The 26,669-nt window shown below is 44.9% G+C and overlaps 1 protein-coding gene across 4 annotated transcripts in view; it reads left to right on the top strand.

Annotated features, from left to right (window-relative positions):
* Positions 1-26,669, top strand: part of LOC108150391 (mucin-2) — a 121,330-nt gene that overhangs the window by 57,241 nt on the left and 37,420 nt on the right. For 2 of the 4 annotated variants that reach the window (XM_017278533.2, XM_041710706.1), the window contains 5 exons: positions 831-1,700; positions 2,311-2,424; positions 2,479-5,317; positions 5,410-7,410; positions 7,472-7,675. In XM_017278533.2, the coding sequence (XP_017134022.1) occupies positions 1,425-1,700; positions 2,311-2,424; positions 2,479-5,317; positions 5,410-7,410; positions 7,472-7,608 (5,367 nt within the window). In that variant the 5' untranslated portion in view covers positions 831-1,424 and the 3' untranslated portion in view covers positions 7,609-7,675. Of the gene's footprint in view, positions 1-830; positions 1,701-2,310; positions 2,425-2,478; positions 5,318-5,409; positions 7,411-7,471; positions 7,676-26,669 lie in introns of those variants that run through there. The other 2 variants (XM_017278534.2, XM_041710707.1) reach the window with 2 other exon arrangements.

Below are 26,669 nucleotides of genomic sequence, written 5' to 3' on the forward strand. Positions count from 1 at the left end.
ATTTAATCATTGCTATATGTCGAAGAACTGAACAAAAAATTAAAAAACAGAAAAGTTATCATTTTTTTCATTTATTTTTCCGATTGTTCCTATGGGAGCTATATGCTATAGTCGTCCGATTTTGATATAATTTAAACCGTAAATCGGAAATATTTAACCATTACTAAATCTCGAAGGACTAAACAAAAAATTAAAAAACAGAAAAGTTATAATTTTTTTCATTTATTTTTCCGATTGTTCCTATGGAAGGTATATGCTATAGTCGTCCGATTTTGATGAAATTAAAACCGTAAATCGGAAATATTTAACCATTACTAAACGTCGAAGAACTAAAAAAAAAATAAAAAACAGCAAAGTTATAATTTTTTTCATTTATTTTTCCGATTGTTCCTATGGGAGCTATATGCTATAGTCGTCCGATCCGGCTCGTCCCGACTTATATACTACCTGCAATAGAAAGACAACTTTTGGGAAAGTTTCTGCAGATAGCTTTAAAACTGAGAGACTAGTTTGCATATAAACGGACGGACAGACGGACAGACTGACAGACGGACAGACGGACGGACAGACGGACGGACAGACGGACATGGCTAGATAGACTCTATTAGTGATGCTGATCAAGAATATATATACTTTATAGGGTCGGAGATGTCTCCTTCACTGCGTTGCAAACTTCTGACTGAAATTATAATACCCTCTGCAAGGGTATAAAAATGCCGAAAGTAGTTTTGGTTACATGACGCTGACTCTGAGATTTGTGGCAGTCTATCGAAACTGCGTGCGAGTTGAGATGTATCATCTATGTTAACACTGTTCCTTTATCTTTGCAGGTAACTTCACTTCGCATAGGCTTTATCCATTGATCACGTAAAGAACGGCGTAAGATCTTATTTGACAGATCGCAGATTACTCATGCAGATTGAGAATGGAGGGAGAGGGAAAGAATCGACCCATCTCCGGTGCGGAAGCGCACGATTTAGTCATGCATTTTGGAGCGGCCACGGCCGTGATACGGCAGCTCGCGTTCCCCGGCGGAGAGTTTCTTCCGGTCCGCGGGCACGTGGGGAGAGCACTCTGTTATATGTCAGCTACAACGTTAGCCGAGAGTAGGCTAGCGTCGTTTTGGTCTCTTTGACGCGACAGCTAATATCTCCGTACTTAAATCACACGGCGGTCAATCGGCATTCGAGTTATGCAACATTCTCGGAAGCGAGCGCACCCAGCGACCTTTTAAGCGCGTCTGCCCCGCTCTAAGCCATCACTTGCACTCTAGAGCTGCCCGCGTTCTCAGCCAAGGATCTATTCACGAAACAACTCGGATACTAACTCTAGCAACCCAAAGTTAGTCCATCAGATGAGCCCAGGATCACGACAAGAAATTAGTTCCCGCTGTATTCCGAGACATCTGAAATAGAGTGCCAATCATGACGCACTGCCTCTGGTCGACGTCTCTGGGCATGCTGGCCCTCCTGGCCCTGCTTTCCATGGTGAGCAGTCGCTCGGTGCGCCAACTGCCGAATAGATATCCGCCCTTGCTGCCAGCCGGATACTATGGGCAGTCGCCCTACGCCTACCCGCCCTACGGCTATGGTTACCAAGCCCCACACTTTGCGATCAATCCTCCAGGCACTTACTTCGACAACGTTTACGGCGTCTACAAGACCTACCCGGGCGGTGGATATCCCGTGCGGTTCGACTACGTAAGTAAATGTTTTTGTCACTATTCAAAAAACAAAACAAATTTTATTTAATTTAAATATTTTTCTAAATTATTTTTTGTTGGTTACTGGCTTATGCAAAGCAAGCAAGAAAGGAAGCAAAGTTATGTAAATCGTTGCTGATATAACAAAATTGATTCATTATTTATATACAACGACTATTTACGATTTTTAAGCCTATATAGTTAAGAATTTTGATACATTTTTTGAATGCTATGACATATTATTCAAGAAAACTAAATATTCGTTTACAAAATCCGAAAATATGTCTATATCGAGTTGTACGCGTATATGTATTTTGATTTTTCTATTATTTTTTAATTCATTTTCCTTTGGCTGGATCGATTCCCCTGTCGATGCTAATCAAGAACAAAATACTTTATAGGGTTGAAATGTCTCCATTAATGTGTCTTGCAACCTCTAAATGAAATTAAAATGTCATCTGCAAGGTTTATAATTAGAAAAATTAAAGATGCTGAAATAGAAATTTGTACAGGTAAACCTCAGTTAGCTTCACTAAGAATCGATTCTGAACGAAGAGTTAAAAGGGGTATTAAAAATTTCTGGATATTATTTAAACTTTTTATTAAAGAACAATCGTTGCTCTCGGAACTACATTGGCATTAAGCCTCACCCAGATCAGCAGCAGTACTATTATGTCTGTAAGCCCAACTGTGTAATCTTTAGCAAGTGCCGCAATCTTGAGGTAAGTGTTGACCTCACCAGCCCATTAACCTTAACTGACCGTCCCATTTTGCAGAGTTTCAACTCGAGCAGTGGGCGGTGCGTGCAGCACGTTCCACAACACAGACCGGACCACATGCTGCCACAGTGTCAGAAGGAGGGGCGCTTCCCGCACCCTCACGATTGCAAAGTTTACTACAGGTGCGATAAAAACCGGACGCACCCTTGGCTTTTCGCCTGCCCCGAGGGCACCATCTTCTCGCCCGTGGAGCGAAAGTGTCTGCCCGGCGATCAGTGCCCCTCCACGGAAATCTCGGAGAGTGGCAGCTATATACCGCAGAACTGCGAGATCAAGTTCCCAGAGTGCGCCGAGGAGGGCACCTTTCGCTCGCCGACGGACTGCGCCCTCTACTACACATGTCGATTGCAAGAAAGCGGTACCTATCTGCAAACGCGTTTTAAGTGCCCTGGCAGCAACAGTTTTGACCTCGAACGAAAGCTATGTCGTCCCCGCCATGAAGTTGACTGCTTGGATTATGTCTCTGGTCCTGTTCCAGTACCTTACCATGCCCCACAGGCATACTATCCACCGTACCCAGTTGCACCGCTCTACGAAGAGGACGACTACGATACGGAAGCCAGGGAACAGGAGCCTGCTATTCAGTCCGGGAAAGACCCTCTGTTTGAAAGACCCTCTGTTAAAATTGTCGTTCTGCCCACCACGCCAGCCACCACCACTTCAAAGCGCACTGCCGATTACCCCTCATATGAGCACACTTTACACCACAGTGGTAAAGAACCGTCATTAGGGAGCCCAAAGGTTCAGGCGAATGAAGACTCGCTCAGAATTAAGCTTTCAAAGAACATTGTCATCATGCCCACCACACCAGAGACTACAACAATCAAGAGTAAGCTTTCAACGGATACCACTAAATATCAATACAAAAGGTACACCTATGCAACAACCAAAGACTTTGTAACTGAGACTCCGCAACACAAGGAAGTGCCAACGGACTTCCACCTATCAAAAAATATAGTCATTTTTCCGACTACGACTACAACAACTACTACAAAACCAATAGCTTCTACATGCCCCACTTTTCCGATGCCAAGTACAACTCGAAAATCGAACACAACTACGCCAAAAACTAGTACAGTGACAGATACAACCATTAAGCCTACGACAACGCTGAGGACAAGCACTACTCAAAAACAAAATACGACGACACCGAAAACAACAACGACCCAGATATCAACGGTGGATCCAAAGACAACAACAACTGCTTCTACGACGACAATAACGGCACAGAAATCGACAAAGTCTCCGAATACATCCACAGTTACAACAGCTTCTCAACAACCAATAACAACCACTCTTAACACATCAACAGTAACTACGACCACTCAAAAGCCAAAAACTACTAGTGCAAAACCAAACACAACGACCCAAAAATCAACAACAAACAGTAAGACAAGTACCGTGGCAAGCACTACGCAACAGACTACTTCTACATTAACTACAACCACTCCAAAACGAACAACTACCACCCTTAAACCTATCACAACAACTTTGAAGACGACAACAGTGACCACTACTACTCAAAAACCAATAACAACCACACTGATAAGCACTACAGTAACCACGTCAACTCAAAAGCCAACAACTGATACTCCTAAACCGACAACAACGACCCAGAAATCAACAACGAGTCAGAAATCAACTGCAGTGACAACTACTACTCAACAACCAATAACGAACACGACAACCCAAAAATCAACAACGAAGACAAGTACAGTGACAAGCACCACGCAACAGCCAATTTCTACAGTAACTACAACCACTACCACAACAACTCCGAAGACAACAATAGTGACAACAACGACTCAAAAACCAACAACGACCACACTGAAAAGCACTTCAGTAAACACGTCAACTCAAAAGCCAACAACTGATACTCCTAAACCGACAACAACGACCCAGAAATCAACAACGAGTCAGAAACCAACTGCAGTGACAACTACTACTCAACAACCAATGACGAGCTCTCTGAAAACCTCAACAGTAACTACAACCACTCGAAAACCAAAAACTACTACTACACAACCGAACACCACGACCCAAAAATCAACAACGACTCCGAGGACAAGTACAGGGACAAGCACTACGCAACAGTCAACATCTACAGTAACTACAACCACTCTAAAGCCAATTACAACTACCCTTAAACCCACCACAACAACTCTTAAGACAACAACAGTGACCATTACTACTCAAAACCCAATAACAACCACACTAAATACCTCTACAGGAACTACAACGACTCAAAACCCAACAACTGATACTCCAAAACAGACAACAACGATCCAGAAATCAACAACGAGTCCGAAAACAACCACAGTGACAGTTACTACTCAACAACCAATAACAAGCTCTCTGAAAACGTCTACAGTAACTACGACCACAAGTTCAAAACCGAACACAACGACCCAAAAATCAACAACTACTTCAAAGACAAGTACAGCGACAAGAACTACGAAACAGACAAAATCTACAGCAACTACAACCACATTTGAGCCATCAATTACTACCCTTAAGCCTATCACAACAACTCGGAAGACGGCATCAGTGGCAACTACAACTCAAAGACCAATTACGACCACACTGAAAAGCACTTCAGTAACTACAACCACCCAAAAGCCAACCACTTCTAAACCAACGACCGACGATTTGACAACAACTCCGAAATTAACAACAATCACACATAAACCAAACACCACCACTCGGAAATCGACATCAGTTACCGCAACAACCACAAGTATCGAGACCTCGAGAAGTCCAACTACGCAAAACTCCACCACAACAGAGTTGACTACTGTAACAAGACCGCACTGTTCCGATCCTGACTCCACCTCAGGTAAGTCGTTCATCCAAAAGCTCCATTTAACCATTTTGAAGCCACAGAACATAAGCAGCTCAGTACACCTAATATCCACACTTGCCTTACAGACAATAACACAAATCCTGCATGCACACAAGAACTCCAACAAGTAAAACAACTTAAACTACATTTGCCACAACATCAAGAAGAGCATATTCACACACAAACCAACATTGAACCAATTGAAAGTAGGACTATTTTGGGAGGGCGGGATGAGTCAGACTACTTGGACGATGCACCATCTTCTGCGAGTGGGGAATCAAGACAGGAAACGACAGCGAAGGCTCCGTCCATGTCCACTCTAGCTGCGGCCCACATACTGCGGAAGCTGTTCCACGTAATCTCCACCACTCCATCGAGCAGGGAGAAAGCTCCCAGGCAGCGCTCGCCCAACGTAACCCTTGGTCAAATGGCCAGGCACAACCTGGCCACCTCAAAGCCTTTCATCGCTCACTCCCTGCGACTTTCTATTCAGCAACTGACCTCCACCCAGAAGCGCTCCATTCAACCCAAGGCTATCGTCGCACTGAACACCACCAAGAAGGAGCCGGCGGACTATGAGTACTACGACAGCAGGTCAGCGGAGCAGTACGTCGACGAGGAGAATGAAGTGCTGTCGAGAACCCAGCCGAAAGCCACATCCAGCAGTCCCAGTCCAGTCCCGTCCACGACTACTGTGCGGGAGCTTCATGAGACAAGTTCCGCACCAAGCCAGCCGAAGGAAGTTTTAATTTCCTCCACAACAGCTCAGCCGTTTCAGGAAACGACGGACGATTTGGAGTACAGAGACAACTCTGGGGACTCTGAATATGTCAACGATGATTACCCGAATGCTAGCCACGTCTCCGAGAATCAGATTCCAGGCGGAATAAACAGCCGAGAGGCAAGAAAGAGTTTTCTGCTGAGCCTGCTTAAAGAGCGATTGACTCAGACAGAAGCGCAGAAGCCATTGGAAACTACTACCAAAGCTGATTCCCTGATATCCAGCACCAGTGCAAGACCGAGCTCCACTAGAATTTCAATCACGAGTACAACCACAACGCCTAGAATGAGCAGAAGTACGCAATCACCTACAAAGCCACCAACTAGGGCGGTACAGCTGCCAGCAAAACACTCCGTTTACCTGAGCCGGGAATACTATGATGATGATGATAATGACGACGAATATATGGAAGAAGATCCCAGTGCCCTTTCTGATACCGCGAAGAAAGACCAGGGTAAAGACAGAGGCAATGTTGCCAAAAAGTCACCAACAGCAACAGCAAAGCGTCACATCGTTCTCCCACTGATACAGCAGCCGATGGAAACTGAATTAGCAACCTTGAATGCGAAAAGCGTGCCTTCAAAAACCGCTTCTGACGGGCTTATGTTCAAAGGACTTGCAATCAGGAAAAGTCAGTTTACCACTAAAAGTTCTCTGAAGCGGCTACCAGGAACTGAGAGTGTAAATAGCCTTGCTAATAACATACCAATTCTTGACATAGTTGGGCACTCTTCGAGGCTAACTATTACACCCACATTAACTTCAACATCGAGTTTAACAAAAATTAAGCCAAAAATGCAAACCACAATGCCAAGTAGAATACTAAGACCTGCATTTACCGCATCTACTGAATCATCCTTTCCAACCCTATCATCAACATTTACAGAACCATTAACGACACTACAAAACAGGCAAAAATTAAGAGAAGGAGAAAAGCACGAAAGTAAATTAGAAATAATCACACCGACAACCTCAGAAACACTTCCGACTGCAACCGGATTTGCAGCAGTCGCAACATCATCAGCAATAGTTCAAAGCCAGACAATGCTGTCAGTAAACAGCAGGCCTTGGTTACTGGCGGCCATCAACCAAACCGTTCACATAACACCCATATCTTCCATTGCCGCTCGAGCGCCGAGCAACCCAGTGAGCCAAGTTAACCGTTCGTTCAACCCACTAGTCTCCAGCCCCGAGGACTATTCCACCGAGAAGGTGCCGCAGCTCATCGTAAAGGTGTACGAGCCCATTGACCTGAAAATCGTCTTCTGCCCGAATTCCTGCGACCAGTCCCATGACCACAAATACGGTAAGTGCAGCTTTTATATTAAACTTCTGACCCTGACCCATTGCCTCTCACTCGCCCACAGACCCAGCTGATAATTATAAGAAATCAAACTGCACTGGAGACTGCGACGAGGAGGAGGAGCGGGTGCACAAGCATGTCGACATCCAGTGGAAACCACAGGAACTGGGCGAAATAGCTGCCTTCCGCAACACAGCATAGATATGTGACCACATTAATTTCAACCACAAAAATAGCCGTAGTCTGATAACTTTTACCTAGTACCTAAATACCTACCTAAATAAATATCTTTAAATCAACTTCTTGGTCGACTGGCAAATGGTTCGGAGACAAGCGGAGATTGGCCAACAAAGAAGCTTCCGACCAGACAGATTGTGCTCTATTTCCATATTTCACCCACCATCCCCGGGGGTTGCAATGGGTGGCACCAATGGTGGAGTGGAGTGGAGTGCACACAAACTCACAGAGGCCACGCCAAAAGAAGCAGCCAGAGTGCACACAAAAAGTTACACGCCAAAAGGAAAGAAAAGCGCGATGTTATGTCGAACGTCCTTCAGGCTGGGTGGGCAGTCGGTTGTGGCTGTGGATGGGGATGATGTGTCTGTGGATGTGGATGTGGTCGTGACCTGTGGTTTCGCCCAGCACGCTGCCTGCCTGTGTCCAGAAGTAAGGGCCACCTGTTGGCACCAGCTGCCGACTAAGCCAACAAAAGAAGAAAGTCCCTAACACAATCGCGGACAACAACAAACCAAGCCAAAGTCTGGTCGGGCCGGCATGCACAACCCACAACCCACTATCAAAAAAGAGGGCACACAGACGACAGCAAATTTCCGTGAATTTCGGAAGCGAATGGGTGGTGCAAAAGGGACCCTCTTTTGTGTGTGCGTAAAGCAAAAGAAAATGCACAAGCGCGGTGCAAGTGAATCCAACGGTTGGTGGAGCCATTGTTTTTGTGGTAACTGCATTGCCGTGCTTTTATTATCTTCGGGTGTTTCACTTCTGTTTTATTCTACACAAAACATAATTTCAGTATCAATTTGATGTTTTAAATCTTACAAAGGGTATTCGTTCTGTGGAGCAATTTCTTGAGGTTGTCTTCAGCACGATGCTCTTTAGAAGAATTAGTTTTCCACAATTATAAAGTGGCGTACCTCTTAATACTTGTGGTTAACTTATTCGAGCTTTAAGAATTTATACGGAATGTCATCAAATCTTGTATCATTACAAAAAAATTTTGCAAATTTTTTTTTTTTTTTGCATTTTTTGCATATTTTAGAATATGCTTTGCATATTTTTTGATTTGATCTCGCCTTCGATTACTATAAAAGACAAAACGTATAAACAAATTGGACAGAAATACGCAAATATGCCAAACCCGAAGTCTAATTATTATTGTTCTTTGAAATGCATTTAATATGCAGGAAGAAGCGTTTATGAGCCTATTAAGTCTGTATATTTTTGATCAGAACTATTAACCGAGTCGATATAGTCAAATCTGCCGGTCCTCATAAGATTTCAAAACTATATAATTAGAGATTTGCGATTTAATATGCAAATTCTATTTATTCACCGCAAGTTTTTTTTTTTTAAATTTGGCCACTATAACTCCAACAATTCACAAAACTCTGTAGGAGACAATTATTGGTTATTTATCGAAAAACCAAATATCTTCCAAATCAAACTAGCGTTCCTTCTTAGTTTTTCTGTGGTACAATTCGCAATTCGCCGTGCCAAATAGACCAGAGTGTCAAATGGCCTCTCCTGCTCCACATGAGTGACCCCTTTCCCCTACATCCAATCTAAGCACCAGTGGTATCAGCGTTTCTGTGCCGGCTTTGGGCGATTTACAGTTATGCGTCCTACAAATCGGCATCAAACGCGCTTAGCAGTCATCATCTTGCTTCTGCCGTTGATGCCGCCGCCCTGCACAAATCTCCAGTTGGCCATGAATTATTCAGCAGTTCAACAGTTGGCCCTTTCCCTTCGCCCCAACTATGGCGCAAAATTTGCAATTTTCATGTAGCATGTAGTCTTGGAATTGACTTCGCTTTGCCACTGTTTCTGTTTTTGCCACTGCCAAGCACACATGCTCCTTGTGCAAATCCTTTTTATGCCCGCATAATACAGTTCGCACGCATTGCTTGTGAAGGGCGGCTCTGAGCCGAGGACGTCACATTTGGCACACGATGCGCGCGTCATTCAATTCCATTTCCATTTCCATTCCCATTTACCCGACCTTGCGACCCCACGACGCTCCGGCATTCGTACATTTCCATTTGCAGCGCGACGCCATTCCGAGGGCAATATAACCAAGTTCAATTACCTGTTACTGCCGTTAGATGAATTTCTATGGCCACTACATGTCCCGACTAGTTGAATACTGTTCGCAGCCTGCAGGTCCCAGCTTCTTAGGTCTTGTGTGGGGTGAGAGTGGGTGGGATATGCGAGTGTGTGCCTTTTTTGAATATTTCAAATGTTTTTGTTTGCGCCACGCCAACAGCTTCGACAGCATCGACGATGGCTAAAAGTTGTAACTTGGCAAGTTGGGGGAAGCAGATGCGATGTGGAGGTGGAAGAATAACGACACACTTTGGCACGCATTTGTGATAAACATAAATGAGCTTAGAAATGAACCCCGCAGGATAAGGCACATACGCCCATACACGCATGCATAGTGTAAGGAGTGTAAGGAGTGTAAGGAGTGGGCGGGTGGAGGGTGTGTGGCTTTGCGAACGAGAGCGTGTCAGGGGGTCGAATTTGGAATCGGGAGCAGAGTATTGACTACATACAGTAGACATCAAGTATCAGGCCAAACAGAGCACATTATACAAATGGTACGACATTAGATAAGCCTAAGTGCAAATTGGCTAACAAACCGGGATTTGTGTTCGCTGTTTTCCGCCTTTGGCTTGGCGCCTTTGTTCTATACGGCTTAGCCGGGATGCGTATTCGGAATCGGGGCTCTTTTGCATGTCGCAGCTGCCCCGGTGGCTCATCACATATGCATGAGGCCATGGGCATGGTCAAGGGGGAGGGGACAGGATCCGCCGTAAAGGATTGATAGTGCTCCCTCGTCGAAAAAGAGTACGAGAGTCCATCAGCCATCGACCATCGACCATCGACGGCATCTCAGACTGAGCTCATCTTTTGGCTGCCATTGTTTTTTAGTACCTCCTGAGTCAGCGGGCTCCACTAATGAGTATCGAATGGGGCCAGTGGATGCTGATAACTGGTATTTGGGTCGACTTCGTTATGCTTTCTTTTGGCCACCCGAGCAGACAGAGTCGTGTGCTGGCTGCTGGCTCGGCACAAAAAACGCCAAAGAATCGCTGTGCATCGTGTGCGGAAAAAGGAGCAACAGCAGCAGCCGCACAGGGTCGAGTCGGCGGAAAACAAAGCCAAACCGAAAAGAGTTTGGCGAGGCGAGGGGGCTTGGAGTTCGGACATGTGGCACACTTCGTGTGAGAAGCAAAAAAACTGCCAAAAAATTCGTCCTTGATTCGTTGCAGTTTCTTTTTGGCGTGATCGGTCTGGTCTGGCCGGGTTCGAGTGTCGTGCGAGCTGTGAGTTTTCTAAAACGAAAGCAAAAAGATGCACACACAGTTGTAGATGTGGATTCGGATGGAAAGTGGGAGTGGTAAAGGACATGCGGCTGTCGACTGGAGATGGGGTTGAGGACTGGGGCTTGGAGTTCGTCGTCATGAATGAAACTCTCTGTTTGCGTCCGTGTGTGACTCGGTGGGTGATGGATGCTAAAAGGATGGGGAAGTCGTGTTTGTTGCTTGTCTTTCGCCATCGTTGCATACTTTTTGGCTAGCGACGCACTTTGATTGCTTTTGGCTTTTGCCACCAGTGCAGTCACTTTTTGTGTGCCACATTGGCGTGGTGCTCCTGTTGCTTATTCAGCTCCTTTTGCTCTTGCCTCTTTCCTTGCCAGTTTTTTCCTGTGTTTTTGGCTGGCTCAGTGGGGCAGGAACTCGTTTAGCCGATTGTTTCATTTGATTTCGCCTCGCTGGCTCCGCTCCGGTTTGCTCTGCTCCACTTGGCCATGGGGATGGGGCTTTGTGTCCAGATTTCGTGGCCGACTGCATCGGCTGGCGTGCTTCAGCGGCCGCTTTGTGTGCGTCCCTTCCAGGCGGCACACAAATGGCAACAATTTGCAACTCATCGTTGAGTGCACCGGACTTGCATCCATCCCTGTGCGGGCCAAGTGCCTCCCAAGTGGCCTGCGAAAAGCTCTTCAAGCGTGTCCCGACAAATACGGATACGGAAGGCAGCGTCCGGATGCAGGCTTGAATCTTAAACTCGCCCTGCACCCCTGCACTGCGTGGCCAAATAGGCATTTGCCGCGTTTCATATGCTTCATATGCAATCGCATTAAGGCTATCCTTATTATTTATTGATTTAATTGATTTTAAATATACATAAAGCCGCGGTCCATCCAATATTTGTCTTTGGCTGCAAAGCGCAAAGGTGGCAGTGGCTTTCAATTAGCGGGCCCAAACAAGGCATCAGCATTACCCGGACGGGGCTCTCTGCCATCGCGCGGACTGGGAAATGGAGCCTCTCGGTGATGGCGCTGGTTTTTAATTTGCTGTTTGCATTATCCGATTTCAATTTTTATTTTGCTTTTCCCCTGCCCACGCACTGCAAATATTTTCGTTTCTTTGATGCAATTTCGCTAGTTTTCCACATGCCTGATGACAGTAGCTGGTAGGGGCTGGGGAATATTGCCACTTTGTTGATTAAACATTAATTTTGCCTCGAAAATGCACTATGCGAATCGATTGGCCAGTGTGAGGGCGCGGCGGGTAGAAGAGCCGATGTCAACGATTTGTAGCCGCACTCTCCTCCACTTCCCACCCTCTCCACTGACCTACCACTCGACACTTGCTCGATTCTCGCCAGTTTGTCTTTTCCCATTCTAATGTGGAGTCACTTGAGTGCCCAAAAATATGCTCATAGAATTCACTTCCACTTGCTCTGCAAGTTAAGTTGTCAGTAAATGCTTAAGCGCAGACCAACGAACCAAGCAAAGTCGGACTCCTGGAGAATCTTTAGAGTCCTGTGCATTAGCTCGCCAGGTAACTCGGAATTATTTGTGAGTTTGCATTTTTTATGCTAATTGTTTCGTCCGGAGCTGCGCGATGACAGTCGCTCCTCCTCTCTTGGCCAGCCCTGCTTCTGGCTTGGTCTCTTTTAATGCAAACTTTTTATTTTATTGAAGCATTAAAACGCATCTTTTACCACCGAATCGCAATATTGACGATGGGCGCTGTCAGCCGAACTCTTAAGTCTACCCAGGGTCCAAAAAGCCAATGTGCAAGGTTTCAACTGCACTATGGGAAAAACTATAGTTAAAAGATAGTTTCATTCCATTTTTAATTTTTTAATAAGCGGTGGAATAATAACAATTTGTTTGTTATCATTTTGTTAATACATAAATATAAAAAACTTTACTTGGATTCGCGTGGATTCTAAAATAAAACTTTACAGAACACAAAATACTTTTGTTGGTTTGTGGCTCAAATGGACTAATACGAACATTGATAATTGGACAATACAAACAGTTTCAACACAACACGTTAAACAAGTATTTTAACATAGCTTTCCGTAGATTTTCCATAATTAAGAATTATAGGTGATGAGTAAAATGTGGTTTTTAATAACAATAGTTTGTACATTTAAGTTTTTTAGATTTAAGTTTTTTTTTTTAATTATATCTTTCAAAATTTCCACTTAAGCCAACAAAATTTACTTTTTTCCCATAGTGAACTGGCTGGAGGGGCCCAGGAAGAGGCCGAAAGAGCGCTTGATGGTCCATTAAAGACAAAGATTTTTGAAAAATTACTACATTCACTTTACGGGCCATGCCGAAAGGGGGCGGGGCAGTATCCAACTAGAAATGGCGAAGGCCGCCGCAGGCAAACAACAAAGTTGTAAAAATTGTTTCGTTTTTAAGCCAAGGAATGCGTTGGCTGGTGCTGATGAGGGTGGTGGGGTTGGTGGGGTTCGTTGGGCTGGCGGTGCTGTTGCGGCGGTAAACTACCGTAAGTTTAACAGCGGCGCATAAATTGCAGCAGCAGTCACACCCGCCCCCCCCTTCGCTTTGCCATTAGCAATAAAAAGGGGGAGATGAGGGATGGTACCTCAGTCGAAGATTGAGTTATGTGCGTTTGGACTTTGTTTCTTGCCGAAGTGGGGGATTGGGGTCTGAAGGACGAAAGAGCGCGCTCTGTTTCGGCAATATAACGGTAATAACCGAATCGTTACAATCGCGCTCAGCTCTGCTCGTTTTTAGTTGCCGTTAGGATGCACACAAACACACACACAGAGAAGAATGGGGGGTGAGCGGCAGTTGCAGGTCATGAATTCGCCATTTTACAGCCGTCGTATTTTTTCTCCCATTCATTTATTCATTCATCCTGCCGGATTCATCATCCCTTGCCTTGGCGCTGCCTAAGCTCTTATCCTCCGAGCTGATTTTCGGGGGGTGGCGGGGGTGTCTCCCCTAGAAATAATAACGCTTAAACTTTTTAGTGTTGTCATTAAATTCCTCGTGTAAGTTGCCAAACGGGGTTGATGTGATGGACGCTGGAGGGGGTGGGATTCTTCTGAGCCGCCGCTATCTTCGGTTTGTTTTTGTGTGTATTTTGTTACTGTTTTTATTTAACATTTTAATGTCGCCTCAGCTTCCGTCTTAAGGTTGGGCCGACGACCACCCCAAACACTAACGCCACCCCTTAGCCAGCACATCTGCAGGTCTATAAATTTCGATATTTACTTTTTATATTGCAAAAATTTTTCTGCTGACGGAATTACGGAAATTAAAAACGAAATGAGCCAGAACCATCGCTTGGGGGGAGCGGGAGGTACGGAGTTAGGGTCGGTGCTGGGGACGGTTTTGGGGACGGGGTGAGATGTCAGCGCTCATGCGCGCCCGCCTGCTTCTGACATTTAAAGTTTACCCGCTCTCCTGGCTCACCCCTTGTCCGATGCTACTTTAGTCATAAAAGAAGCATTATTCAGTGCACTTTTTAATATCCCGCACGGTTTTAACTTGCTCTCCACCCCGACATCCTGTCTGCTGCCTGCACCATGAGGAGTTTGTCTTTTTCCTCACACCTAATCGTAAAGTTTAGAAACTTTGTAATGACTAAGGGCTTTTCCTGATATATCATGTTTACCAGGTCAGACAAGGACGTAGGCAGCGGTTTTATTAAGGGGGGCAGAATATATAAACTTGTATTTTATATTTTTTTTAAATTAAAATCCAATTACAATTTATACTAAAGTAACATGTGCGGGACCTATGCACAATAATATTAAGTGAGAGCATAAAAAAAGACCTAGCAACAGCTTAAACATTTTTTTTGTTTCAAATTCTTCAGGGGTTAAGCCCATGAGGCCAGATTTGATAAAAATGGGGATGGGTTCGCTGGTCCCTTGTTAAGTATTTGCACTTAATCTCACGTGAGGACTAGAGTCTTGAGATTAGACCCCCTCAAGAAGCACACAAAGCGTTTGATAGCTACTCAACAGGCGGTAGGGGCAGTTCGAAAGCATTGCGTGGGGGGAGTTATCTAATTTTCTAAATTTATGCTTTTCCCGCATAGTTGTAAACCGGGAAATGTGAATAATGGCAGGCATACCCTGCTGAATGCTGCACTTTTCGTGCCGACTGTGCTTTGATTTGATTTTTACGCCGCGTCATAAATTTTTTAGATGAGTTTTTTAATCGAAATTGTTCGAAATGACTTAGGTACGCATAAAATGTCTCTCTCGAGAGCGGTTCGCTGGGTGAACGGAAAGCGCTTTGCGAATAAATTGCCGCCTGATTTCTTTGGGCCTGTCGCTGCGCTCTTTTTATAGGGCTTATAAAAAGAATATTTTTAATAGCGCATAAAAACTGTTTGTTAGTTCCACGAGTGCCCATGGGGAGGCCTTCGTCAGAATGTGGGAGGTGGGGTTGAAGGCTGTTGTGGTGGGCGCGGACGTAGGAGGGTTGCTTAGCGCAAGCACTAAGTATAGGCGCCTAGTCGGCCAGCCGTTCGTCAGGTGGGATCCGATCCGGCCAATAGAATTCACCTCGGATCGGGATGCAGATGTGGTCCGCCCTTCACTTTTTACTGGCTAACGGTGGCAGCAGGACTCGTAAACGTTGCCGAAAACTTTGAGCTTGATGGTTTTTTAGCCTTCTCCCCCTCCTCGCTTTCTTTTACGGCGATGCCGTTTGCTGCCATGCCCTGCCCTCCCGCATCTTATGTGGTCATGAGCGAGCCGCGCTTGCAGCTCCGCCAAACCACATAAAAAGATACATTTGGCAGGCACCCAAACGACGCATAAAACGCGTTACTTTCATCCATGAGCGACGTTGATGGGCTCATAAATGCCGCGAATGTGCATGAAACGCGTATTTTTCTACTTTTTGATGATTTTGAAATTTTGTATGCGTTGAGTGCCGTTAAGTGTGTGCCAGTGCCACAGCCGCTGGTGGAAGTGTCACCCACACCCACCCCAGTCCTTGGTGTGTGTCCGTTAACCGTAACGTAACCCCAGAAAAACAAAAAAGTAAACTTAAGGGTCTGCTCCGCCAAGCAGCCGAATTGTTTTTAACCCACTGAGGCAGAATCCGAAACTGAGGCTGAAGAGAGTCGGCAGTTGCTGCTGCCGTTAAAGTAATATGAAATGTCTCATTTTTAGAGCTTCGAAATAAAAAAGTTATCGGCGCATTTCGTCAGCAAACCTACAAAGGACTTGCCTCGGAGCCATAAAAGGGCTGCGGTTTAGTTTCCTTTCCTGGTCCTCCACTTCGATTCCCCGTTCTCAGTCTTGCGTGCTTTTCGGTTTTCTGTCTAATCCGGCAAATTAACAACCGCCTACGGCCGATGGAATGCAGCCAGCGATTGTGGCTCCATTAGCGACCCCAGAAAACTTTCGAGGCCTGGACAGCGGCACATCTGCCCAGACCCATCGATTTGGGGTTGCGCTGGGGTGTCATGATTCGATATTGGACCCATTCCAACTGATGATGTTGTTGTTGTGTGCAGAGGCCGCTTAATCGAAAATTTTTGTTGCCCATAAATGGCAATGGTCAGCATGGGCGCCGCACAGAGCGGGAGTGGGAGGAGCTGTCATAGTTGCGCATTTTAAATTAGCGTATCCGCCACACTCCCACTCACGCTGCATCTATCGCCATCTTTGTTCGTTTTCGGTGATTTTTTGCTTTGTTTGGCTTTGGGCTTCATTAGATTGATTTTTATTTTATTGCCTCGCATTTTAGGGCGGAGTTTTTGCATATTTTTTTGCGTGCGTCCGAGCGAGCTGGCTACACTCTCCCCTTCGCTTCGCTTCGCTTCGCTTCGCTCCCCCATCCACTCATCCACTCACACAAGAGCAACAAATTTAAATATATTTCGCCGTTTTATTCTTTTTTGTCATTTTTTCCCCCCACTAAATTGCCAAACTGCAGTCGTCCCATGCCCACTGGGCGGGCTGTATGTAAAATGCAGTTGCATCAGCAACAATGCATCCTGCATCCTTTTTTTCGCTGTCATCGTTTGGGTTTTTCTTTTTTTCCCCCAGCGCTCACTGCTTAATTTTATTTATTTATGGTTTTTATACTTTTTTTTTTTATATTTCAACTTGCATTGGCCTGCTGCCCCCACTCCGCCATTCGCCCCTGCGCTGAATCACCGGGGATGTGCATTGGGTGACTGCTATTGCAATTGCAGCCGCCCTCATACTGCATACTGCACCCTGCCCCTCGTATCGGCTGCATTTGCCATCTCACCATACCGCTAGGCACCCTCTCGCTCGCACCTCGCGCAGCACTCGATCTGCGGCTGTAAACTGCAATGCCCGGTTCAGGAGCGCATCAGAGGTAATTTTGACAAGTGCTGAAAAACAGTTCGATTCCATTGCCATTGCTTAACATTATTTATTGTTATTTAGTATTACCTTCTTAGTTAGATTTGCCACAAAAAGTTTTTTCTAAATTCTTGACGATTGTCAATTGTTTTCTTGCAATCCAAAACCTGTTAAAAAGTATGTCTGACCGGCGTGAGACTACTTACAGCCTTTTCAAGGGAGAAAAAAAATTTATTATTTCTAACAGAAGTCACATTTGTATACCCTTGCAGTGGGTATTATAATTTCAGTCAGAAGTTTACAACGCAGTGAAGGAGACATCTCCGACCCTATGGAGTATATATATTCTTGATCAGCATCACTAGGCGAGTCGATCTAGCCATGTCCGTCTGTCCGTCCGTCTGTCCGTCCGTTTCTACGTAAAGCTATGAAACTTTCCCAAAAGTTGTCTTTCTATTGCAGTTAGTATTTAAGTCGGAACGAGGCGGATCGGACGACTATAGCATATAGCTCCCATAGGAACAATCGAAAAAAAAAATAAAAAAAAATTATAACTTTGCTGTTTTTAATTTTTTTTGTTAGTTCTTCATGTCGAAGATAGTAATGGTTAAATATTTCAGAATTACGGTTTAAATTTCATCAAAATCGGACGACTATATCATATAGCTCCCATAGGAACAATCGCAAAACAAATACAAAAAAAATTAAAACTTAGCTGTTTTTCAATTTTTTTCTTAGTTCTTCGACATATAGTATTGGGTAATTATTTCAGAATAACGGTTTAAATTTCATCAAAATCGGACGACTATACCACATAGCTCCCATAGAAATAATAAAAATATATAAAATAACTATCTAATATTTGAGCTGCAAATCATCATAGCTTCAATGTTGTTCAGCATATACTCAAGTAAATCATAATTTGAATGTTTTAAAAAGTATTTAATTCATGCAATAGCTGCAAGGGTATATGAACTTCGGCTTGCCGAAGTTTGCTTCCTTTCTTGTTCAATATCTGTTTTTTGACGATCAACTCTTCATTAAGAAGCATTTAATAACGTCGATCCTTCCGTCTATCTGTCCTACCGTCCACCCGTATCTATGTACCCAAATAATACATTTTCAATTTTCAAGGTCAAACTCGAAGGACTAGATGTCAGCTGTCAAAAGAACGACAAAAAAATTGATCTAAAAATCCACCTAACTTCATTGTTTTAAACATGTTCGAAAATTATTATAGTTCATTTATATAATATTATATGATTGGTGAAGCTATTTGATTTCTTTTTTGTTTTGACTTCAGTTTCATTTTGGTCAAAATCATCAACTCAATTGTGTCCGTTTTCATTGCCTACATTTCGGGGCCTGCTGCGCTCCTGGGAAACGCATTTGCTGGCAAAACAACTAAAACAAGTGTCCGCTGCCTCGGTCTCTGCTAACGACACTGGCTACTGCAGCTGCATCGCCGCTCTACATAGCCCTCTCTCGCTCGCTCCGACGGAGGCCGGCCTGTTTTCGCCCAGGGTTTAGGATGTGTGCGTTTTGAGCCTGTTCTTTCGCCTTTGCTTTTTTGCATTTTTTGGACTATTTGTAGGATTTTTTTACGCGCTCCCTTTTTATTTTTATTTCAGGGCCAAGCGAGCCGAGCGGAGCCGAGCAGAGCCGAGCCCCTCCCATCCGCAGTTGCAGCGGCGGTGGGTGGTGGGCGTTGGGCAGCTGCAGTGCCCGCTGCAGTAGCCAGTGCAGCAGCAGCCTCCTGTCATTTCACTCGCACCCAGGCCGTTCGCGATTTGGGAATGTGTTGTTTGATTTTTCCTCGCCCACCCCGCCCTCGCTCTCGTCATCATTTTTTTGGCGTATGTATTTTTTGCGATTTTTTTTTTGTATCCTTTTGTGCTATTTGGGCGGCTTTTTGTTTGGCTTTCGCGCTTTTTTCGCCTTCCTGTTGCACGCAACTTGCAGCGCTGCGTTTTTATTGGCTGCCGTGCGGGCCATAAGTAGGCGCACTGCATGTACACGATTTTTTGTGTTTTATTTTAATCACTTTTTTTTTGCATGCGTATGTATTTTAGCTATCGACGTGGGCTCTTTTGGTTGCTTTTCTTTTTTCGGCTTTTTTATCTGCTTCTTCTGCAGCGACGCTTAAAGTAAATAACATGTTTGTGTTGACTTGCATTATGCTGATTCTTGAAAAACGCGATAACGGATCCTCGCATCCTACCACGCACTTGGACCGGCCAAAACCAGTTTTTATTTTTCAGTCATTAAAAATTGCCCATGTCCCTGCCAGTCGCTCGCTGCATGTTGCGTGTTGCATGGCCTCTGGTCCTGGCGATGGTCGTTGTCCTGTTTCTGGTCCAGGCTCAGGTTCTGTTTCTGCTTCTGCTTCTGATAGGTCCCTTTGGGGATACTGTTTGTTGTGGGTCGAATGTGGGTCGCTGGCCGCCGTTTTTTGTTGCTGTCTTTGTTGGCAAGCCCGTCGCATAATCGCTGGCCTCACACGCAGCCCCTTCCAGAGGCATCCGCCCAGTGTCATTTCCCATGCAATCGTTTTTTCGGCATTTTGCATGCAGCTATGGGCTTATTGTACAACCCCGCCCCATCTCTTGCTTAATTTTTGGTCTCGTGTTTCATTTCCCAGCACGAGTTTTTCTTGTCCTGTTTTCCCGCAATTTTTTTCGGTATTTTTTTTAGGCCGTCCACGTCTGTCTGACTCTTTCCAGAGCTCTGCGCTGTTGTTGTTTGGCATTTTTCACATAAATTTCGCTTCTTTACAAAATTACCGATATTTTGATAGCTGCCTACCCTTTAGTCTGCATCCTGCGCTTTCCCCAGTCGAACTTAAGCTGTCGATTAACATTTCGTAGGTATTTCCCCGTCGGATTGCCACCACACCCCCTTCATCGGACTGCTCTGATTTGCCCTTTTTGCAATTAAACTTATTCCTCTCTGCGTCGCTGGCATTTAGCCGGCGTTTTGTGCTTTGCTTTTCAAACATTTTCATTTTGCCACTTGACGCCTTTGTGTGTAATTGATTTCCAACGCTTATTGTCAAGTGGCAAGCACAACATTCCGGCAACAAGAGCAACAAAGCGGCCTCTAACCCAGCCCCTAGCCTCTCAGAAGCTTTGGCAAACTATTGTTGTTTTGTTCTGCTATTGTGCTGTATTGCGTTGTTGTGGCCGCCTTTGTTTTGCTCCTAACATCAGGCTCAGTAGCTTCGGTGCTGACCCAATCCTCTGAGCTCCGATTTTTTCTTAGTACTGCCCGTTTGACTGCTTTCCGCAGCCTTCACTGCATAGGTACAAGTGGCAATGCAAACACAAATTAATTCCGATTATTTAGTTGTATTGTGGTTCAATTGCCCGTGGAGGGAAAAGACCTGCACTGTCCTTGACCATAACCAATCGGAAAAAATTCGATGCAAGGACTCGTTAAATGCAAGTCCCAATAGCGACTTCTGACCTTAACTTTAACTTCTCGAGCTGTTGGTCGATGATAAAATCGATTGCATAAGGCGTCATGAGGATTGTTTTAATATAACGTTTTTACAACGGGATGAAGCATGCTAAGGATATTATATCCCTTTTCCAATTTTTCAAAAATTGACTTTGCAGGAAAAGGCTTGTGTTTTCATTTTCCTAGAATCTGAGTTTAAATGTTGGTTTGTAATTTTAGCTCGATTTTTTTTTTTAAATTTTTAATATATATAATTTTGGAACTATTATTATTATTATTTGTTTTTATTGACGTTACCACCATTTTTTTTTAGTGACTGCAGATATCTGACCTTAAACTAGCTTTTACAAGCTTGTAACTTTTCTTAAAGAAATCTTTTCTTAAAATTTCATACTCTGATGGCCTTGAGGTTTAATTTGAAAATACCCGGCGTTTAAATGTTGGAAATACCTTTAAAGGGATTTGCTTTAATTTTTCAAGAATTTGTAATTTCTTTCTTTGCATTTCTCCAAAAACAGTATATCTTGCATATCTCTTAAAGTTTGTGGTTCAAATTTCTATTAATCTGCGTTCAAATGTTGATTTGTAATTTTGGGCCGATTTTCCTGAAATTTTCAAAGAATTACTTTGCAGAAATGACTGCCCTCAAAACAACAGTTACTTTTCCTTCAGAAATTCAATTTTGAAAATTCGTGGGCTAATTTCCAAAAATCCGGGTTAAGATGCTAGTTTTTAATTTTAAGTCGATTTTCTTGTTGACTAGAAAAGCAAAAACAAAATACATGAAATATAAATGTTTAAGAAATTAAATAAATAGTAAACTAACAATTGTTTAAGCTAATATGGTTCCCATTCGATGAATTCAATGCATTATCAATTTGGGCACACAATATAATATTAGAATTTAAAACATACTTCCGTAACTTCAACGTGGTTTTGCAGAATAGATCCGTGTTCACCTGTAAGGTTTCCGTTACTCCAAGTTGACTCTATCTTATTGTTTCAGATTGCGAAGCCTTTACGGCATGTTTTGATAGGAAGCCCCATTTGGCGGTATTGATAGGAAGTCGGAGAGAATGCTCAAGTGCGTGAGCTCATGGGTTATTCATGGGCGAGTCAACGTCTCCCTGGAGGGGAGTGGTGCTGTGCGAGTGCAGCTGCTCTCTTCAGCCCGGCAACTAACCTCCAGTTGCCAATTGACTTATCACGACTGCGCAGCTAGGGCGACAAGCCTACATTAGAGGGAATCGCCCGGCCAGATGGAAACACGCGCCTTCGGCTTTTATAGATTACGTTGGAGCGGGTCATGCACGCACATATCGATACGGGAGCATTAAAATTTAACGGTATCCATCCACCCACCGTGCGTCCGATCCTCCCAAACCGTCCCTGCAGTAAAGTGGAGCGGACACGTGCGCACATGTGCTTATTCTTCACAAAGGAATAAAAACTTTGTCGCCGCGCACATGACACCGCCGCATAGTCCGGGGGAGGGTGTGGGTGGGGTGGGGTAACCGTAGCAGATAACTTTTTATTTGCCAGTCCAGTCGGGCAAGGACATTAGTGCGTTTCTGGCTTCATTTCTATTTGCCAATACCATTTCAATCTAAAAAAATATCTTAACTAGATATTAATAATTAGTCACATTTTAAAGCAAATTAAATAATTATGACGTATATAGTTAGTTAAAAAAATATAAATTTAATTAAAATTAAATCTGTTGAACCTTAACACTAAGTTCGGGTTGATTTTATTTCTCTACATTTTGAAAATTGTATCATTATATAGGTAATAGTGGGAAATTCAATATTTCAATGTAAGACCTAAAAGATAAGATAAAATTCTTTTAAATTTTAGAATGACAAATATTTTCGGACAGTGTTCCGGTCTGTCCTTCTCTGTTTTGGGCAGGAGCTTTTGCCTTGCGGAGGTCTCGTAAAGGGCGGCACTGAGTGGAACGCAGCGAGCCTAAGCGAAAAGCGAAATTTCATTGGTTTTTACAGGCATCGGGATGCCTGGGCTTTCACTTTTCATTCTCGAGTTTTCTCGGATCTGGTCGTCTTGAGGCTGCCTCCTCATCCCCATGCTCATTTCCACAACCCCCATGCCAATTGAATCTCCATTGTACAGAACAGCGTGCCACCCTTCTCGACAACGCCAATCTCTTGTGGGGCAGACGTGTCGCCTCGCGTACGTCCTTCAATCCATTCGGCACTCCCAGACGGCCGCCACCCCAGTTCCCTTTTGAATAGTGCAGAAAGTGCAGGCTGCAGATTCAGCTCCATCTACGGCCTCGGCTTCGGTTTGATCCGCCCGGAGCACACCCAGACAGTCCTGGCATCCACCACCGTTTCACATTCACCTTCCACCCTTCCAATGCTCTTTCCATGCTGCGCCACCCCCACTTCCCCATGTGTGGACGCGTTTCCCTCTTTTTTACACCTGTCAGGTTTGGTTGGGGAGAGGGCGTAGGACTAGGACTGGGGCTGCAACTTCTAGTGGGTTTTAATCAATATGACAAGAATCTCGGCCTCGGCCGGCGTCACTGCTGCAGTCGCATCATGCGGCGCAGTTGACACTCTAATGCCTCCCCTCCACTGCGCCTGCTAGGGGTGGAATCAGCAGCAAAGGGCTAGAATCCTTCTCGCCTCGCTTTCGTATTGTCTCGTGGCTGTCTAGTCATCTAACTGTGCAATGTTCGCGGATGATGAGGATGGGGCCGCAGGCAGGTGGATGGGTAGAGGGCCTTTGTGCGGCTCAAGTGCATGTCGCCATCGCCATCGCCAGCGACGCCGTGTTAAGTGCTTCCAAACAAAGCGCCTGCTCTGCGTGTGTGTGTGTGTGTGTGTGATTCTGTTGCAGGGGAATTGGGAGAGGCAAGGGGTAGAAGTGAGAGGGATTTGGGCATGTTTGACGTATAATTTCTATGCAATTTAACCCCATTTTGCAGCCGGAACAGCTGCAACGCTTAAGCAGACCCTTGCGCCGATGACGAACATTTCTATCCATGTAATCTCAGTCCGAGGAACCCTTTGCCCCCACAGTACCGAGTGTGTGTGCAAGTTTCACTTTTCCAGAAAAAACGAAGCTGTTGACGTCTCCCCAAGGACCTGGAAAATTGGGCATTCGGATTAGAAGGTGCCTTTACTTGCCTGACATTTAATTGCGATTCCACTTGTGCCGCTGGGAAGCATGATTTCACGCATGCTTGATGAAATGCAAATCAAAAACCGCGGATGTGTTAAACTCATAATGCTGTCTAGTTTACCAAGCTATGATATCATTTGACAACTTGTACTTCTAGCCCCAAACCCACATTGATAATTATGTTCTTTTTTTAACTTAAATTTGTGAAGAATAGTTAAAACAACATCCCTTGGCGTTCTTCAATTTCACTTAACACTTTAACATAGTTAGTTTCTTAATTCTTAATCAGCATCACCAGGCGATTTGATTTAGCCGTGTCCGTCTTCGTCTGTCTATCCGTTTCCACGTAAACTAGTATCTCTGTTTAAAAAGGCTTATTTATTGCAGTTAATATATACGTCGGGAAATCACAGACGGACGGACGGACCGACGGACGGACCGACGGACATGGCTAGATCGACTATCTCGACAAGTGATCAAGTATATATAGTATATGGAGTCGGAAATGCCTTCACTTTGTTGCACAAAAAAAAATTCCCTCTGCAAGGGTATAGAAATGGGAAGTTTGAAAAATTAAGCAGCGAAACAAAATTAAAAAACAATAAGAATATTTTTAGTAGGATATTTTTTTGTGGACATTTGATCGAAAAAAAACCGATACTACCAACACTTTTATCAGGGCCTACAATCGGCTATTATCGCTTTATATCTTTTACGTCCTTCCTCTGACCGCTTACAAAGCCTAAAAGTCTTTAAATTATTTAATTCACATTTTGCTTGTTCATAAGCCCTAGAATCAGAATGCAGATTCAGACAGGCTAAAACTAAGCAAATAAACGGGTGAAACAAAAAGAAAAGAACCAAAGGAAAACGCATATGGCTAAGTAATTTGCATAAGCCAAAAGGGGAGGGAGAGCAAACGATGACAGAGGGATGCGCGCCAGGCTAATGAATGTCGAACACATAAACAAGACAAATTCAGCAACCCAAAGCAACTCAAGCTGCATGGCTGAGTTATTTGTCAGTGCACCAAAACCAAGCGAAACAAAACGAAACGAAAAGTTTGAGACGCTATTGAAGCAGCATCCAGGGTGGTAGGCGGTACGTGGTGGCTGAGCAGCGAGCTGAGTGCCAAACAAACTTGTCTCGTTTTGCGGGTGTGCGAGTATGAAAAGTGAAATGAAGTGAGTCTGGAAAAGGGCGACCTGCAGTGGCAAACGGGGGCCGTCTTTTGTTTCGGCCTCCAGCTTTTGTCCTCTGCTCGTTTTCTTCCCGTTGTGTTCCTGCACTTATACATGTGTCGCGCTTAGGGGCTGATGCGATTGGGTGGGTGCTCGAATGCACTTGAACTACACAAAGTGCGGAGACAGGACGAGGCGCTAGCGATAGCGATGCGATAACCGGGCTCCGGTGGGGGCTGGGGTCAGCTGGGGGTAATGCCAAGGTGAGTCTGTGTGAGGCACGTGTGTGCGAGGCCTTTAAGGGATGCAAGCGGCTGCAGTGTCGTTAGGGGTTTCTTTCTACGGTCGCTCTAAACGTAAGTCTCCTGCCCCTTTCATCATGTCTGCTGGTTAGACAAACACCCGCAGAGGCAGCGCTCTATTTGCATATTCATATTCGCATACATATATGTATAAAATTTTTGTGCTTTATAATGAGGGGACCGCCCCTCCACCTCTTGGGTCAACCCTTTGCCGGCGAATCGTCTGTATTAATGGTGCTTTCTGTGTAAGCCTTTCGTCCCTTTTTCGGGGAGTTTTTATTAGAAACTTTTTTCGCCAACATCATTCAGTCAGCTAAAACAAAAAGGGCTCGCACCCTCAGCTCCCTAGTTAGCCCCCACTCCCCTATGTACAGCCGTACCTAATAGTATGTACAGTGCCCCCGTCCCCACTTGCTCCACCCCCTCTTTGAACACATACACACAAGCGCAGCAGAGCGAACGAGAGATAAACGCGAACGACGATTTAGATATTTTAGACATGCGTGTGCCACCACCCGAGGTCTGTCGCTGACATGTTTGGCTCGGCTGACCAGTGACCCTTTCCTTTTCCCTTACCCTTACCCTTACCCATACCCTTCTCCTTTCCATTTTCCTGCCCCACCACAGCGTAACCCACGACAACTAAGCATGCTTAATTAGAAAGTAGCTGTGGTCGAGGAGGAGAAACGAAGGCGGGCCTTGGCGCTTCCGCGTCCGCTCATTTTTCACTGACCCTGCACCGCCGCCGCCGAACACTCCTTCTCCGCTCCTCGTTTATTACGCTTCCCTTTTTGGGGTTTTTTTTGGTGTTTTTTTGGGGTTCGGGTGGAAATTTCTGCTCATTACATGACTTGCCCCGGGAACGCACATTGCGAGGGGGGTGGGCGGGGGTATTGGGTTCGGACTGGCTTGGGCGGCTGCTGCACATATGAATATTCGCATGCTGAATTAATCACTTGGGCTTTGGGTTCGCTTTTGTATTGTTTTTTCGTGTTTTTTTCCAAAGCTTGCCTAGTGCAACCCTCAACCCGACGTGGCCACCAACAAACATTTGATGAGGCAGCCACTCTAGGCGTATTTGGCGACCCATCTTCCCTCATTACTATGCGGTAGATCGATAAAAAGTTGGTCCACTCCACCGGCGTTGGCGTGGACGCTGCGTCGACGTCAGTCTCAGCCAGCGTCGACGCCACCTCAATCGTCGACATGTGTGAAATGCGCACATTAAATAAAAAATGAACCCAAAAAAAGGATATAAGAGAAAGGGTTGCCACCTGACGCCCACAGCCACTGGCCCCCTGCT

This window comes from Drosophila elegans, unplaced genomic scaffold, assembly GCF_018152505.1.
Source record: "Drosophila elegans isolate 14027-0461.03 unplaced genomic scaffold, ASM1815250v1 contig_149, whole genome shotgun sequence".
Classification (NCBI taxonomy): Eukaryota; Metazoa; Arthropoda; class Insecta; order Diptera; family Drosophilidae; genus Drosophila; species Drosophila elegans.